Consider the following 14,840-nt stretch of genomic DNA (forward strand, 5'->3'; position numbering starts at 1 on the left):
GCTGGTTTAGGTATTGGAGCTGTAGCTCAATGGAGAGGCAAAGCATTGCCAAGTGTCAGAACAGTTAAGGACAAAATTACATAAGTGAAAAATGGAAAGTAGGATGAATATTTCAGAAAGAATGCTGATGACTCCAGCATCAACTTGGTAGCTGTTTGGCTGAGGACATAATGCAAGGACACACTTGTGTGTGTATGTGTGCACATACTGCAAGAACATGAAAAAGCATGTTAGGAATCAAAGTCATAAAAGCCAGCTAGGTTAATGGGCTTCCTTTACCACATAGAATTCCCATGCTTTGGAGTTTTTCATGGTTAAAAAAGATACTTTAGAAGCCTTTCCTTCCAAACTCCAAACACGTGAGAACGCTGTTATTTCTGGTTTACTTTTATGCTCACATCACTGACACCCTACAAGTCCTCCAAACTATTTATGTATATTGAGCATACTTGTAAAGGGAGCTGTATCAGAGTTCTTGGGGAAAGGCAGTCAAGATTGTGATATTGATAATTACTGAATACAGGTTGTTCAGAGAGATATTTTTCATAAATGGCACACACTCAAAATTAATTTACATTTATATACAGATATTGAAAATAGAATACTTTTTTCTTGTCTTGAATGATTAATATAACTTTAAAATGCAGTTTATTTTGTAACATTTTTGTGAAGATTACCATACTTCTGTTTTTTAGTGCAACAGTGAAATCTGTGGCTGTGAAAGAAATAGCATGGTAAGAAAATGTTCAGTTTATGAATATCTGACAAAGTATGGAAATCCACTCTTCTTTAGATCTAAGACAGATTCTATCACTATTATTTAAGAGTCAATTTCACAGAAAACAGGGCTTAGTTGTTTGTGTCTTGAGAAAGATGAACATTAAAAGGGGAAGGGGGGAAAGAGGGTATAAAATCAGGTAAACTGGTTATGGTGATGAAGTTATGAGAATAAGTGTAAAGAAAATTATACAGGAAAAATAATAGAGAATGATATGTTGAAAAATGTGATAATCCTAAGGAAAAAAAAAAAATTAAAATTCTAAAAAAGAGTAGTTCAGAGAAGGGCAAGTGCAAACTTAGAGGCACCAAAGTCCGTAATGTGCCTTTCCACAGTCATTGGTTCCCAGCACATTCAAGATCAGGGGACTCCATAGCTCTGCTGGCGCTCCTGAGAGCCCAGATCCAGAGACTGTCACCATATCAGGTTCTGCCATGTGCTTAAAAGCTTTTCTGTGCTCAGGTCTTCTGAGTTCTTTTGAGGAACGTGAAGATCATTAAATGCAAGGATTACAGCAGAAAGGGTACTGTGGGGAGTTATCTATTTGACCTCATTGCTATCTCTCCAGTCTCTGGCTGCAAGGATCTTTTACAAAGTGCAAAGCATGTGTAATCTGTGGGTTTCCCATTCCTGCACCTGACACCTGGAATAATCCCACTACAGTCCTTGGCAAGTGAAAATAATCACGCCAAACAAGCTGGGAGTCTGCCTTTACAATTTTTACCATTGAAAGCTGCAAATGGAGAAGTAGTTTAAACAGGCTGAAGTACATGAGAAGTTGTAGCCCCTTATTATGACTGAGTTCCAATTATAATCAGATTTAGTAAGGATATAGCATTCTTAGAACTAACAAAGTATTGAGCAAATAAGAATTTGCAAAACAACTTTTATGAAATTAAGCCACAAATAAGCCTTTGATCTGTTCAAACTTTTATTATACTGATAATGCTAATTATTGTAACTTAAAATTGGCCCTTGGCTATTGGTTTGTGATTTGAAGATACTCTGATGTCTTGGGAAAAAAAATAAGCTTCTTACAGAGTGTTCTATTGACAAATCTTTCCTGTAAACATATTTCACTTTCTTACAATAGCATGTGGACTGTGTTATCCTTGATGATGGTGGATTTCTTTTGATGTCCAATCGAGATGAATATACACAACAGGTATGTATATTCTTTAAGAACAGAACATGAAAACCAACAGGAAGAAGTTAAAAGAGAAAAATAAAATATTTAACTTTCAACTTACTCTAAAGATTTCTGAATCTTGCTGGATCAGCAATACTAGGGGGTTTGTTAGTGGTTTTTTTACAGTTTTCTTTATAGATGAAGACGCCAAACTTTTTACCGAGTTGCATTCTTTGGGCTTTGCCATTAGGCTGGTAGGCTGCCAATGGAATTAAGATGGTGAGGACAAGTAGTGTGTTATCCACACACCTTCTTTCTCGTATTCTTGCTCTTCCCCAGTCCGGGTCTCATTGATACTACATTTAACAGTTACTGCCTAACTGGGGAATTTAGAACTGTGCACTTTGTTACAAGAAAAACAATTGGAAATATTTTACCTTATCATTCTGTATTGCCCCCCATCAGATTGGAAGATTTTTTGGTGAAATTGATCCTGGTCTGATGAGAAACCTGATTAACATGTCCCTGTATGCCTTTAACAAGTCTTATGACTATCAGTCAGTCTGTGATCCTGAAGAAGAACCAAAGCAAGGAGCTGGACTTCGTTCTGCTTATGTGGTCAGTAGTCCTATCTGCAGTGGCTGAAAATCCATTGAAAGTCTGCACATGTTTACACAAATAAAATAACCTCTTGTTTTTTATTTTTCCCAGCCTACAATAACAGATATTTTGCAGCTTGGATGGTGGGCTTCAGCAGCAGCCTGGTAAGTATGAGTGTATAGGAAGTCTCTATACCCAAACTCTAATTATTCAGAGGGTTGAAACTTTGTTTGGCTTGGATTTTTTTCCTCCATAAAAGTTCTCTGAACCCTTTGTTTCTGCAGTTTCTCCTCATGAAAATTCTTAGCTATGTCTCAAACATGACTCTTTTGTCAACAGTTCAATTAAAAACTGCTCTTGAAAGGTTTTGTGATTGTGTGTTGTGACTACAAAATCAGCTTCAGGAAGCAGAATTTGGATTAATGGTTTGAGTATAATGGGTAATTGTGAAGTCTAAATTATCACATTTTGAATCATTGATTACTTTGTTGCCTATTTCAGAATATCATCCTTGACTTTTTCTAGCAAGAAGTCCTAAGAACATCAATGTTTGCTTTTCAGTGAATCATTTTACAAAATACATGAATCATAGAATCATTTGGGTTGGAAGGGATCTTTAAAGGTCATCCAATCCAACTTCCTCTACAATGAGCTGGCACATCTTCCACTAGATCAGGTTGCTCAGAGCCCCATCCCACCTGACCTTGAATGTTCCCAGGGATGAGACATCTCCGCCTCTGTGTGCAATCTGCCAGTGTTTCAACATCCTCATTGTAAAAAATACCTTCCTTGCATCTAGTCTGCATCTTTCCTCTTTTAGTTTAAAACCATCACCCCTCATCCTACTCGAACAGGTCCTGCTATAGTTTGTCCTCATCTTTCAGTACTGAAGCTCCCTTTAAGTACTGAAAGACCACAAAGAAGGCTCTCCTGGGAGTCTCCTTTTATTCAGAGTGAACCCCAATTCTCTCAGCCTTTCCTTATGGCAAAAGTATTCCATTGCTCTGATCATTTTTGTGGCCTTCATCTGCACCCACTTACAAGCCTATGTTTTTCCTGTGCTGAGGACTGCAGAGCTGACACAGTGCTCAGGTGGGGTTTTTTACTTTTTCAGAGCCATGGCAATTGACAATCATATCAGCTGCTGCCCTCAGCACCACATGGGAATAAATAATTGGCATCGATGTGATGCTTTTGCTGTGGTGTGAATTGTACCCTTGGAGACTGGTCCTTTTTCTGAAGCGTCATCATACTTTTTTTTTTTTTAATAATAATTACCAAACTGGAATAAATTACCTCCTTTATGAAGCTAAGAGCAGCTGAAAAGCTGTATAGTAATTTTCTCACAGGAGTACTATGAAGAAGTACTATGTTGTTTTTTATTGTTGGTTACATTTAGTGAACAGGAAGATAAATAATCTTGGTTTTCTTGGGCAACAGCAAGCTTCAAAACTTGGAGATGGGCAATAATCCAGAAGAGAAACTTGAGTTCTTTTCAAACAGAGAAACTTCAGTTTATCAGTGTTCAAATCAGACTCAGCGGTCTGGTCTCAATTTAGACCTGAGGTTTATTTTGTGTGATGTTTAACTTGAAAGCACAACATTAAAGTACTTTACTATGGCCATTTTTTAATGGAATCTAGGTCAGAAGCAGGCAGAGAAGGCCATTAAGCAAGCAAAGTGAAAAGAGATGACCAAGGAATGGATTCAGTGAGGCACCTGGCAAAAGCAAGTACAGGGAAATAAGAGAAACCAGGTTATTAAAGAAAGCTATAGTGTTTCAGGCAAAAAATGTGGGATAAAGGTGTGAGCTATCATTTTCAAAATTTATATGGGATACATCAGCATTTGTTTAAGAGAGTACGTGTCATTTCTCCTTCATGCTCCTTTAAGTCAGGAGATTTAGGAGTTTTCCCAGGCTGCCTTTTTTGTTCAGTTCCCTGTAAATTCTGAGGTAAGCCATTACAAAGGATTACTATTTTCTGTCAGCAAATTGCATCACTGTTGAATAGAATCAGGTCTCTTCTGATCCATAACTGCTCTGTGCTGTCCCTCTGATGATTCAAAGCACAGAGCCGTGGATGTGAATCCAGAACTCCTTCAGGGAATGCCTCCATGGGGCAAGGTGAGAGGCAAATTCAGCTTCTTTACACTGGAATCACACTAGAAAAGGAGAATAATTTTCAGGTTGAATGAAGTTATACAGTCCCTTCTCTCTGTAGAACAAGTATTAGAACAGAATGAGATGAGATTGGGTCATATGTGTGGGTAGAAGCAAGCCTAAAACTTGACAACTGGAAAGAACAACTTAGGAAGGATAAGGAGAAGAATATACCTGTTGCACTTCCTGTTTTGGCAGGCTGTTAGAGGAGAAAGGGTCTGTATGTGTGGCAAGCTGGTACCTACTTTAAGTAAATAATATTGGAAAAAATGCCATCATGAGAGAAGAAAAAAAAAATTAAATAGCGCTCTTTAAGCTTAAGTATTTTGGCAACATATATAAGAAGAAAATATAGTGCATACCTCAACAGCCAGAATAGAGATGATTTTAAAACTCAACTGTTAGACTAATGCTTTTTAAAATATAGTATACCAGTATTGATCTCCTTCTCAGAGATTTAATGAAACTTAATCAGTGTAAAGTGTCTAATTCAGGATTATGTTCCCTGAGTGTGATAGAAAGGTGTTTCAGTTGTAGAGAAACACCAACATGCCTCTTTCACCTCCAACAGAGGTGTAAAAGGGGGACAGGGATAGTGCGATAACATTTCCATTATATGACTTGTGGGCACACATTACAGCAAATCTGAACAGTAGAATAAAAGATTAGTGGGGAAGACCTGTGAAAATGTGTGAAAAGAAAACCAGAGTCATACTGGAAGGTTTAAAGAGACAAAGCTTTGATAACTGTCAAAAGCATAAAAAAATTATTGCAATGCAAGAATTAATGTTAAAGTATGTTAATGACTTATATTTGAGTACTTTTTTAAACATCCATTAAAATACAAAGAAGAAAAAGAGCCTTTGAAAATAAATATATTGTCTTTCTGTGTTCAGGTCTATCTTACAGCAGCTGTTTTTGAGCTTGACTTTTCCACGGTTCCTTGAAGCAGGTAAGTCAAAAGAATGTAAAAGAGTCAACTTTGAGTGAAGTAGAAGGCAAGAGTCTGAGCCAGGGGAGATATTTGGGTCTCCCCATTATGCCATTGACTTAAAAATGTTATTTGTTTGTTTGTTTATTAATTAATTTATTTATTTTATATCAGCTGATATGGAAGATGATGATTTTGGTGCTGCCCTGCCTAAAACAAGCTGTATCACTGAGCAAACTCAATATTTCTTTGAAAACAATGATAAATCCTTTGGTGGGATTGTAGACTGTATAAACTGCTCCAGGTAAAATTTCTTCAATATAAGTAATAACTTCGGGATTTTAGTTATTTTACAAAACATAGAGACACTATTATAAGAAGCAAAAATGTATTTTGGATTAATATCACCAAACTTACATAAGCAGGACACAGAAGAATAGAGGCAGGCAAATTGCATTCTCTTTTTATTTGTTTAGAATTAATTTTAATTTTAATAATTAAAGAATTGTAAAAATGCTTTAGTCAGTTTTCTGTTTTATAGTCTATGCTCCATGAACATTGTATTTTTATCTCTGTCTCAGTTTGTTTTCTTTTAAAAGCATTCTGCAATATTCCAAGGGATATGATCTTCCCTAATCTGGTTAGGTATCAGAATTTTTGACAGTTAAGAAGATTATGTAATTTATCTTCTAATTTATCTTCTAGTTGATAGTGCTCATGATTTAAGAGCCCGGAGTCTAATAAAGCAAATGAAGGTATTATATTTTTTATTTAAAAATTACTCTCCAGACACCATAAGGAGTCCTATTGAAGATTATATATAATAATAAGTGGAAAAAAATTGTATACTTCAGAAACACAGCATCTTGGACCTAGATTTCTGTTTCATAAAAGAACCTGCTGGGGTTTTGCGCACATTTTGAGCTTCTGAAAATATCTTAGAAATTAGAATTAATAGCCAGAATTCAAACAAAAAAAAAAAGACAATATTTCAATACAGGAAAGAAAGAGAGAGAGCTTTGGAGAATGTGAAGACAGCCAAAATACATTTTTTCAACATCCATACTTTCTCGTCCATGTTGCTAGTATGTGTTGAGTTTACTTATAAACTGAAAACAACCCTACTATCTTAAATACCTTTTGCAGAATTATATGAACATAAAAATACAACAAATACATATCCAATACATGACATGCATACCCCATGCTTCTCTCTCACCCTTCTTACAGAGAGGTTTATGTTTTGGGACTTCGTTTATTTTTGTTGTTGTGTTTTGGGGTTTTTTTTCTGTTAATTGATGCTGAACTGATGTTATTTCTCAGTACAGCTACTGCAGTAGCAGTACAGAGCTAGCTATTAACTCAATTAAAGTAATTTTATGCTCTTTTCCATTTTTTCCACTAACAAGTCTAGTTGAAAAAGGGTACAATGGAAATGTGAAAAAGATTACAAAATTTATTATAACTCTTTCTTACTGTTTGTTAATAAAAAAGATAAACAGTAGCAAGCAGACTAATCTGCGAAGCTGGATTATTTTATTCCAATACTGTATGTCCTTCTCAAATATGATTTTCCTTACTTCATTGAAACATAGCTTTTGTTGGCTTTTTTTCCAGACTTTATCACGCAGAGAAGATTTCAAACACCAATCTAGTGTTCATTATTAGTGACAGCCAACTGCTGTGCCGTTCCTGTGACCCAAAGCCACTGATGCAAGCGGAGAAGCCGGGTATCCTTTAAAAATCATGTTATTTAGTAGTGTGGATTGATTTTTGGCTATGGAATACTGGAATCTATTTGGGGAGAAACGACCCACTTATCTATGTTATTACCACGGTTGCCACCGGAATATTTGAAGTAGCAGGTATTTGTGGGTGATACACAAATCATGTGAAGCAGCCGTCATTGAGGTAGAGAGCCATGCTGTTGTTTGTGAGAATTTAGACAGAAATGGGCTCACAGGAACTTAAGTTTCAAAAAAAAACAGATAGAAAATCTTGGGCCCAGGACAGAATAATTGCCCAGCTGGACAGGCTAGGGAGAGAGTGACAGAAAGATTTGCAGGAAAAAGCTGGAGGTTCATGGTGGGCAAGAAGTTGACTGTGAGTTGGCACTGGGCCTTGCAGAGAAGTGGGCTGGTCACATCCCAGGCTATGACAGCAAGAGTGTAGTCAGCAGACAGGGAAAACTGATCCATCCCAATTCTTCAGCACTGGTGAGACCACATCTGGAGCTCTGTGTGCTTCCCAGATCACATTGGCATACAGGAGGGAGTCTAGTGTAGAGCCACCAGAGAGGTTGGCATCTGAGAGCACAAGCAAGGAAAGTCTGGGTTTGTTCAACCTTTAGAGAAGACAAGGGTATGTCTGTCTAGAGAAATAATAAATAAATAAAAAAAGCTAGGATAAGAGTGTTTGGTCATGAAGAGTTGAGATGCTGCATGTTGGTTAATTGATGAAGGCACTTTAGTGTATGCCAGTGTCAAAGACGAGTTTACTTTTTGTGGTAATTGCATTAGCCATCAAAGGCTAGAGTTCATCAGCTGTATAGAATTTCTTCAAAGCTGGCTGGAGACATAGGTGGCTTACATGCTAGGCAGAGTTCTTGCAACACAAGCACTGAAGGTAAAAGCATGTGAAAAACTGTTTTAATTAACCACCTTCATGACAATCTCTCTGCTTAGCCTGTTCACTGCAGTAGACAGCTGTGGTGATGGAAATACATAAAACCAATATACACATTCTAGAGCAGGATAATTGCACCTCAGCCATTCTCTTCTACGTAGGCTTGAGGACAGTGTGCCAGAAGTGGTAAATCAAACCATAATTTGGATTACTGTGACAGAACAAGGAAAACAATTAGTAATACCTCCATCCACGACAGGAAGTTAGTGGAGACAGCCTCTCCCACTCCTGAAAGAAAAGCAGATGGTGGTACAGATGACTGTGTTTCTTTGGCACAAGCAATGCATTCATTGCCACATTAATAAAACTGGAATTCCATCTACGCTTGGGCTGAAAAGGAAGTTACAGTGGAGTGTCATCACAGAACTATGTAAACTTAGCCTAATATTCTAATTGGCTTCAGTCCATGATCAACTGTTTCCACTGTCTGAATTTATGGACAGCACTCACTATAGAAAATGAAGCATGATGGATGGGAAAGGGCACATGACTTGCATTTCCCTGTGGAGCCAAAACTACTAGAAAGAAGTAAATTACCTAACATGGAAGTCAGAACAGCTGGGGAGGCTTATATAGACTAAAGGAACTATTTTATTTTTGTTCAACTGTGCAGTACTAAGCGTTTCAACTCTTTTCTATAACTAAGGTATATAGTGAAATGCAGATGTAGCATAGCTACACCCAAGCAGACAAAATGACCTTTGGGTGCTATTTAGATGATTATTATTACACTTTGCTTCCTTTTGGCTGGTACAGCTTTGCTTATGCACAGTTTCTTGGAATATTTTTGTGTTTCAACTTCCCTTTCAGCTGAGCCACAGCTGAAAAAAGGAGAGATGAATCTGATAACATCTGAATGAAGGCAGATGCAGATCTGCAGAAATAAATTCCCCATCATCTTGCCTTCTCTTCCCTTTGGCCTCTCCACTTGTTGCACTGAAGCTGCTGTACTACTCCATGGTAGTGCCTGAAAAGGATTTCTTTGAGTGTAAATTAGAGCTACTAAGATATGTTCTGGCTCTCTATTCTTGTAATAGATTTAATATGTGTACTACCTAGAGTGGAATAAAAAAAAGCTTAACATACTGAATTGTAACATAAGCAGGTTTCACCAGAAAGCTATTTTGCAGTTTGCCATGGCCATGCCTTTCAAGGCTGCTTCAATGCCTCATAAGCCAGTGGCACATGGGAAGTACAGTGTGAAGTACACTTTAACACCAGCAATTTCAGATTTCAGAGATGTGAGCTAAAGCAGTACCTCATATATTCAGTTAGCTACACAATAGCATGTCACTGCTCCTCTTGCTCTCCTGCTGTTCTGCTGGTAGTGCGGACAGCATTTTCTCTGTCTGCCTTCATCCCTGAAATGCTGATGGGATCTCAGTAGTTCTTCTGTCATTTATTACAAAGCCTACAGTGGCACGATCTTTTCTGTGATATTTGGGGTAATATAAGTGTACCCATAGTAGTTTTTATAGGTTTTCACTGCTATGTTCAACCTGTATATCACATTACTTTTCCAAAAAAGTTTAATTGCTTTTACTGTGTTACTCAGTGGTAACATAAACTATTACTTATCAACACCAGTGAAAGTTTACTGCTTTATGAAATATTTTCTGAAATATTTATGCAATGATAAAAAAAGCAATACAGAAAATGTTAGAAGAACTCAGCTTTATTTCTGATTATGGTTCTGAAAATACTCTAAAAAGTTCTGCAGGAGGTTTATTTTCTTGATTTTAGCAGTATAAAAAAAAGGTATTTCATTTTCATTTATCTAAATGGTTGGGTTGGGTTGGGTTTCTTGAATTTAAACAAGGAACAGTGAATATTGATGTTTATTCCAGCATTATCTGAATTAGTGTAAATCTTCTCTCCTGCCATAAAAATAGAAACAGAATGTTGATCCTGCTCATGTACAATGCGTGAAAAACAGTGACACTCCTTAACCAGAGAAACAGATGAAGGGCCAAATCCATGTGAAATGGTCAAACAACCTAGATACAGAAAGGGTCCTGAAATCTGTTTTGATGAAGCCAAACAGGTAAAACTGAAGTTGTAAGACTTAAAGACTATGTTTAAAAACAATTGTAGAGCAGCTTTAGATGATCAGTGAAAACTGTGTTTAAATGTACCTTGGTGCCTGGTAACCTTTTGATCACTAAACATACTATTCACTCTAGACCATAGCCACTTTATTTCAATTGACATAAACTTAACAGCTGCTTTCTTATCTGCCTGTCCTATAACCATCACACTTTCACACACGATTCCCACAAAAGCATCATCAGTGATTGTAAAGCTGTTGGTCTGTGTATAGTGCTCTGAAATTCAGTTCTTCAATGGCTTGCACAAGTATACAATAATCTTGGCTAAGAAGTAGTATTTTTATAATAATGTTTCCAAATATTATTTAAATTACTGTCAAATTATTAAAATTTTATATATATTTCAGGATGTTGTTTCTAATTCGACAAATTGTAGTGCCTTTAGGTCATGTTCTTAGCAGGTTTAAAAATGCATTGCTTTACTGAAATCAACAAAACTATGCTGTTCAGTACTTCTGTGTTGAATGTCTTAGTTTTGAAAGAGAAAAATTATAACTGTGCCACATATCTAAATTATTTTTAATATTCTTTCAATGTTACCTTTCAAAGATACAAAAGAGATTATGCTGAATTCAAGTTGTTCAGAATAAATCTCAAGACAAATAGTACTGAACAAAGAAGTGCCTGGCATTAGATACAATAAATAATTTAAAAATGCATTTTCAATTCCTCATGCAATTCTGCATTTTATGCAGTGGAAAGATTGTCCCAGACCAGTGCACTTAGTTGTCTATAACTGCTGTATACCAAAATTTTTTCCAGTATGTTTTCTGCTTTTCTTGTAATGAGGCACAATTACTGAGATGTCAGTAATATTTAAAAAGTTTAGAGAATTGGTATTCAATGCCTTTTTTCTAGTAACTGAATTTTATTTTTAAAAGGAAGTCTTCTTACTGGTCAACAAAATGAAACAAAGTTGAAAACCAATCCAAAATCTATCCAGCCATTGTAAATAATCCAAACCATCCTGATATGATTGTGTGTGAAAGTACAACTCTTGCTCACTAGCTTGATGTGCTGATCAGTGTGTAAGTCATCTGTTTTGTAACAGTGGATTGTTTTGATTAAGTTTATTTGCAAAATTTGCTATGAATCTCTTGCTCTTGGGTGGATGCTTTCACATTAACTCTGCTAACTGCCAGCAATCTGCATGATATCTCATCTTGTATGTCTTTTTTTCTGTGTTTTCTTTCCTTTCCTCTACTTGCTACTTTGCCCCGTTATTAATAGGATCAGCCTATATGCACAACGAGTCGTGCCTCTGCCATGATGTCCGCTCCTATCTTCATTTTTCTGCAAGTTTTCATGTGGTGTGGATGGTCAGTTACTTTCTCTAATTTTTTGTTTTGTTCTTGGCTTAAAAAATTAGCAGACTTTTTTACTTACTGAACATACAAAAGCAAACAGAATGAAGCGAGTCCCAAAAGCAACAATCTGGAGTAAATTACTGTTGCAATATTAAGGGAATCTAAATATTAAAAAAAAAAAAAAACCTGTCTGGAGCCTTATAAATCACAATTACTAAACATGAGGGCCTCTCCCACAGAGCATACAAAGACAAGGCAACCTGTTGGATTTATATGGTTGGCTCTTTGAGATTGCACATGTACCAGCTGAGTCCACATCCTTCACTTCTCAGCGTTTTTCCCTCGTCCTTTTTAAAATGAACAGAAGAAGAAGGTTTTTTCACAGATAAAAGAAAAGACACAAAGCAAATACAACATACCTGTGAAAGTAAAGCTTTACTTAGGGGTGGCAAGGAGGAGTGTTATGTGTGAGTGTTGATATTGAGAACGAACCCAACAGTTAATGATGGAAGAAAATGGTGTGCATCAATTTGGTTAAGCTAGGAATTCAGTAATATATTATTCTTTTACTTCTTAATTTTTGATGACCTAAACATATGAATTGCCTGGTTAAAGCAGAAGGTGAGGTTTTGCTTCTAATTAACTACATAAGTTCCTATATATTGACCAAGTGCAGACTCTGGGGTTTCCAGCTGCAGCCTTGGCAATTAGACTGTGTTGCATTTGATGGTGTGAGACTGCATCATGGGTTCCTGTGCAAGTGGCATGTCTGCAAGAGAACTGCTGAGCTACGGAGCAAAAAATGTGTCTGAAGAGGGATCTGATCAACATTGTTCTGAAAACCACTAGAGGGAGATACTCACATATCTATCAAAGTAAAACAAACTGAGGCAGAACCAAAAGCTTACAGGGCATTTTTCAGAGTTAGTGTAATGAAATATTGAAAATTAATGAAATATTGAAAATTAATAATATATTGAAATTAATTGAAATTTAGAGCAGTCATTTTCACTGTAATTTATATTCTCTCTATACTTAAGGGAAGTTTCAATTAATATATCTTGAATATAAATGAAAAAAATCTTTATATTCTGTTTAACAGTTTATTTTTTGAGTAATTTTGAAGTTTCTTATTCTGTATTTAAATGATATAGTTTCTTGCATACCTAGGAACTTGCACAGCCATAGCAAAAGGTTGTAGGAAAAGGTGAAAGGCCTTTCTTTAAGCCAATAGAATTTCACATTAAAATCTAGATTAACATCTCATGTTCTTGCTCATGCAATTTGCTCTGCTCATAGCTTTCTTTAATTAAAAAGCTACTGTCCAACGTGCATGAAGGAGCAGAGACTCACCTTGAGCTGAATGCGCTATGTCCAAAATGTGCTTTCTACTTAAGGTGGGAAACACCCAGAATATAATTTTAGCTGATAAGATTTTGGCAGCAGAAAGTTATAAAGGTAATTTTGTTCATCCATCTTGTTTTTAATAACTTTGAGATTTTGGAAATGGGTTCTCTCTGGACATTGATCTGTGTAGTTATATTAAAATCACTGAAGCCAACACAGATACAATCCAGATGATCAGGTTCACTAACCTGGCAGGTTTTTAACTTTTCATCGAGGATAACAAAATAGTCATTATCACTGCCTCAGATGGCTTGCTCTTACTTTGTACATGCACACTGTTTTTTTCTGCCATACCTGAGAATAAAGAATAAAGAAGAAGAATATAAAGAATCAAGAATAATAAAGAAAAGAACTGTACCCGTTTTTAGCCTCCACTGGGAATGTTTTACTTCCATCAGCTTCTAAGTATGTCAGTGGGAGCTTTGAGGGTGATTGGCAGTCCAGGCAACTGGGTACATCTTGATGGAATTGCCTGTGTCCCCAGTTCTGTGCATGGGGAGCTGTACACCTTTTGGAAATTACTCTTGAGTAAAAGCAAAGGTGTTCACCATGTAATATGAAGCATTTAAAATACAAGCTTATAAAAGGTATAACTGAGGTAATCCATTGGTGTCAAAGGCCACATCAAAAGCTCTTTGAGCAGATGTTGTTTTACCCTTTTATAAGTCAGAGTAGCACAGTGGGTTCTGATGAATTTATTATAATTTTAAAAAAAGTTTTAGTTCATTAGATAGTTATAGAGTACTTCTAAATGAGTAACAAGTATGTTTATAGCCTTAGCGTATACATGTATATATGTATTTATAATTCCAAGAGTATTTTTAAAATTTTGGACTGGCAGTGTCTTCAACAAAATGCTGATATACAGCAATGACTATCTTATTTTGATACTTAAAAATTAAGATATGGTTTTTAAAAGCAATCATTTCCATCCTGAAAGTGCTGAATAATTTTCATAGCACGTGATGTTGTAAAACAGCCTTATCTAAAGATGTCATAGTAAGGCATGACATGAAGAAGATGACATTTGGATTTAACACTTCTCTACCTCAAGCATGCAGGGAAATTTGATGTAATTAATGCAAGAAATTTCTCAAACACTTTTGGTGAAATGAAAGCGACTTACAACAATTCTTTCCAATTGCTTTTACAATTCTGTCTCTCTTCAAAGAGAATTTATACACAGACATAATTTTGAAGACAACAGAGAGGACATCCCCAGCTGATCTGTTATTCAGGATTTATGTGATTAATGTCATGGGCTGGAAAATTTCAGTGAAACTGCTTAAAAATAGTTCAGTGTCTAATTGCACTAGAAGAGGTAAAGATAAGATAATGTAAAGAGAAGATAAAACAATGCTGTATATCTTTGTTTTAAGATACTTTAGAAGAAATCTCAAAAATAACATTAACATGAAACAGCTGAAAACTTTTGTTAAAGCTCAAGAAGGGAAGTGTTTTTAAAAAAAGTATTTTGAAGACCATTCAGAACTGACATTTTTCTCAATCTGGTTTTAAATTTGGGATGGAATCCCACTTATTTCAAGGGGACTGTTGATTGTTTTAATTCATGTAATTAAATACATAATAAGATTTTTCTCCTCTTTTTTATTTTATATTTTCACATTTCTTGTAGTTTTGATAACAGAGCACAGAAGAAAATTACAATGTGATATTCTATGGGGAAAAAAATTAATTTAGATGGGATTTACTGTACCTTGTTTGCAACTACTA

General features: G+C 35.9%; 1 protein-coding gene across 5 annotated transcripts in view; it reads left to right on the forward strand.

The window, feature by feature from the left end:
- CACNA2D1 (calcium voltage-gated channel auxiliary subunit alpha2delta 1) overlaps positions 1-14,840 on the forward strand; it is a 358,410-nt gene that overhangs the window by 335,707 nt on the left and 7,863 nt on the right. For 3 of the 5 annotated variants that reach the window (XM_012568886.5, XM_030291341.4, XM_030291327.4), the window contains 8 exons: positions 696-734; positions 1,872-1,943; positions 2,373-2,525; positions 2,619-2,671; positions 5,565-5,620; positions 5,774-5,903; positions 7,217-7,329; positions 10,246-10,328. In XM_012568886.5, coding sequence (XP_012424340.1) covers positions 696-734; positions 1,872-1,943; positions 2,373-2,525; positions 2,619-2,671; positions 5,565-5,620; positions 5,774-5,903; positions 7,217-7,329; positions 10,246-10,328 — 699 coding nt within the window. Of the gene's footprint in view, positions 1-695; positions 735-1,871; positions 1,944-2,372; positions 2,526-2,618; positions 2,672-5,564; positions 5,621-5,773; positions 5,904-7,216; positions 7,330-10,245; positions 10,329-11,622; positions 11,884-14,840 lie in introns of those variants that run through there. The other 2 variants (XM_041721401.2, XM_072919218.1) reach the window with 2 other exon arrangements.

The sequence above is a fragment of the Taeniopygia guttata genome, chromosome 1A, assembly GCF_048771995.1.
Source record: "Taeniopygia guttata chromosome 1A, bTaeGut7.mat, whole genome shotgun sequence".
NCBI classification, from domain to species: Eukaryota; Metazoa; Chordata; class Aves; order Passeriformes; family Estrildidae; genus Taeniopygia; species Taeniopygia guttata.